This window comes from Schistocerca serialis, chromosome 1 (genome assembly GCF_023864345.2).
Source record: "Schistocerca serialis cubense isolate TAMUIC-IGC-003099 chromosome 1, iqSchSeri2.2, whole genome shotgun sequence".
NCBI classification, from domain to species: domain Eukaryota; kingdom Metazoa; phylum Arthropoda; class Insecta; order Orthoptera; family Acrididae; genus Schistocerca; species Schistocerca serialis.
The window spans coordinates 685,375,603-685,378,790 of record NC_064638.1 but is presented as its reverse complement, the minus strand read 5'-3'; the positions used below and the strand labels follow the sequence as shown (position 1 = coordinate 685,378,790).

The window sequence follows — 3,188 nt, the reverse complement described above, 5'->3', positions numbered from 1 at the left end:
GCCTGTGTAGCATTTCGCCTAACTTCAACAACAACAATAAAAGAAACGTTATGTTGATGCAGTTTGTAGGAAAGCCAACCTTTACTGTAAGCCTGCTCTACACAACAGTATTTAAAAGGACTAGAAACAGTAGAAAAGATAGGAGTTGCACAGAATCTAATACTTACATTAATAACAAGACAAAGTTGCAACACTGAATCAGTGCTGATCCTGAACACCGATACACTGGTGCACTCATTGCATGAAAGAATTATTTACCGCTTCCAGTGTTGCCTGCTGAAGAGAACTACAAGCAAGCACAATACATTCCTGCATGTCTTCTGAAGTTGTGTACTTTAAAAAATGTACACTTATCTGGCATAACACATAGGCCTACGAAGTTTTCAACAAATATTATCACTGCGTTACAGTCAGAAGAAACCTGCCACAATGTCACCATCGTCTTCTAACAGAATAGGCACTCTAATTATAGTAAAATTATACATACCGTAGGCCTACGCATGTACACAACATTTTCTCACCTTTACGTCTACAGCTTCTTGTTCCTTTATCACTTTCACTGGCTTCCCTCTTCACACGCCACTGTTAAAATGTATTTCAATAAAATGCCACATTACAAACTCAAAATACAAAGCAACAGTATTCGGCAGAATCAATTACGTTCTTCAGAACCAAGGAATATCAATCAGGAAGCACTAACAAATTCATTACAAAATACAGTCATACACAGAATGAAATACTCAATGCAGACAGCATTTAGTGTTTATAATCAGCATGTGATAGGTGCAAAAATTAATATGAGTTCTTGACTAATCAGTTACTTCATTAGACAGCATTTTATTACTTATCATCACAGAGGAATCATCCGAGTTCATTACGGCCAGTGTACATATAAAACAACAGTTATATATTACCAATAGTTTTATTAATTTGATGTTTCATCTACATAACACTGATGTTTACAATCCAGTTAAGTTCCTTAACTCACAGCCAATCCCCAGTATATACACTGCATCTCTGGACAGCTAATTTCTCACTCTGGAGAATAAGGTAACCAGTATGTTAGCACTTTCATGCCACAGACAGCATAGACAAACGTATACAACTGTTTTACAGGAAACGTCCTCTGGAGCATTATATAAGTCACTTCTTCCTACGCCCTTTCTTGTTTTTAAAACTTGAAGATACCTTAAAGAAAAACATAAGTACTCTATAAACATACAAAGAGAGAAGGATCAGTAAATTATTTGTATAATTATTCGGTCGTTTACCTTGCCATAAGCTTGCAAAATATTATCCTTTCGCTTCTTGAGTGCTAAATATTTCTTGCCCTTGTCGCTAGAAACACCTTTAATTTTTCCAGCATCCATCAACTTCTTCTTTTCTTCTGCTTCCTGCAACTGGCGCGCTTTTTCGGCTTTGAGCTCTTTATAATTAACATACTTCTTTTTTGGTGGTTTCGCACCGAGTCTTATAGCCTGCTCGATTTTTGCTTCCTGCTTCGTTTTCGCATCGAAGCCACTTAAGCCAAATTTGATTACTTCTCGTTTTACTCTCCTAATATCAATGTCACTACTATCGAGTACAGATTTTTTTGCGTTCTTTTTACTGGAGGAATTTCTGCCAACGACTCCTTTTCTCTTATCTTCAAACACGACACACTCGAAAGATGCTGCTGCATCTTTCCGCAGCTCTGCACATTTCGTTTTGACGAAAGACAGTTCATCGACCATATTACGGTTGTAATGGCATACGAGCTGATCGAAGACACTTAAGGCCTGATTGATTGATTTATTTATTTAGTTACTCGCAAATATCTCCTTCAGTATAGTAGCAACAGCTCGTATACGACCAGGAGCAAATCACAGCACGAAGTTAGATAAGTAGTGATTTTACGTTTATACCGTTTCAGTTAAATGGGTGTCAGTATTCCCCATAATAATACTTCAAACCACAGAAGTACACTCTCCTACACAACAAAATTTTCATGTCACTTCTCTTCACTGTAAATAAACAGACGCACGTGCACAGTCAAATTGTTTACATACATAACTACCAGCGATCTCTACCTACACGGATACAAAGATTGTATATATATTGTTTATCAAAGTAGGTACAGCGAAAAGAATTTTTCCGCGTCACATTCTCCGTCCATCATACCTTTAAAAGACTTGTGGTAGATTAGATTAGATTAGATTTGTTTTTCGTTCCATAGATCCGTGCTGATGAGATCCTCGTGGATGTGGAACATCTCTTTTTTTTTAAGCTGAAATAACAATACTGATAGTATGAATATATACAATACATCATTTGTTTCTATTAAAAAATTCGTCAATGGAGTAGAAGGAGTTGGCCACTAGTAAGTCTTTCAGGCTCCTTTTAAACTAATCTTTATTTGTAACTAAATTTTTTATGTTTGCTGGCAAATTATTGAAGATATGTGTACCTGAGTAGTGGACCCCTTTTTGAACTAAAGTAAGTGCTTTTAAGTCCTTGTGCAGATCATTTTTGTTCCAGGTGTTGTATGTATGAACTGAGCTGTTCTGTTGGAAAAAGAGATATATTAATTAGGACAAATTTCATTAATGAGTAAATATACTGAGAGGTATAAATATGAAAAGCTACAGAACATACTTTAATTAAGTAGATGCTTTTTTCAGCGAACCTATCATAATTTACGAAAACTCATTTTGGGGTAGGGTTGTGCCCTGTTTTAATATAGAAGTGCCCGTACTGTATGAAGGTAGAAAGAAAAACGGGAGTCAATGAAGAAACAAATAGATCCCCGAGGGAAGCTCTTTATGACACACTTATGGGAACACTTTCACCACATCAAGAAATAAGAACAGCTGCAGAGAAAAAGATACAAGCCATAGAAGTAACACAAGAATTTGATGTTCATCTTACTGAATTTATTGTGGAGAACTACAACGTAGCTATAAGGCAGATTTCTGCAGTAATTCTTAAACAGTATGTTGAAAAACATTGGTGTTACTTTTCAGACCAATTTCGTTGTCCCGAGACTCCAGAATAAGTAAAGTGGCTCTCAAAGTGGTAAATGAATTTGTGGGTGAGTTGTTAGAAGGTCAGTTAGCAGAAATTGCTCCAGTAATGTTTTCCGAAATGTACCGCTTTTTGTCAGATGAACAGAGGTATAACCCAAGAACATGGTCAAGACCGGTTCACAT

The 3,188-nt window shown here is 36.4% G+C and overlaps 1 protein-coding gene across 1 annotated transcript; it reads right to left on the bottom strand.

Annotated features, from left to right (window-relative positions):
- Positions 1-817: 817 nt before the first annotated feature.
- LOC126480423 (uncharacterized protein C1orf131) lies at positions 818-2,100 on the bottom strand. Its single transcript, XM_050103863.1, has 2 exons — positions 1,272-2,100; positions 818-1,188 (listed from the first exon to the last, which is right to left on the bottom strand). Exons 1-2 carry the CDS (start codon positions 1,731-1,733, stop codon positions 1,144-1,146), a joined length of 507 nt encoding a protein of 168 aa, XP_049959820.1. The 5' UTR covers positions 1,734-2,100; the 3' UTR covers positions 818-1,143.
- Between the last annotated feature and the right edge of the window lie 1,088 nt (positions 2,101-3,188).

What these genes read in the sequence shown, in the direction of transcription:
- LOC126480423 (XM_050103863.1), bottom strand. Translation starts at nt 1,733, where the DNA reads ATGGTCGATGAACTGTCTTTCGTCAAAACGAAATGTGCAGAGCTGCGG. An exon ending in TTTTGCAAGCTTATGGCAAG is followed by an intron (nt 1,189 to 1,271) that starts GTAAACGACCGA and finishes TTTTTCTTTAAG; the next exon opens with GTATCTTCAAGTTTTAAAAA.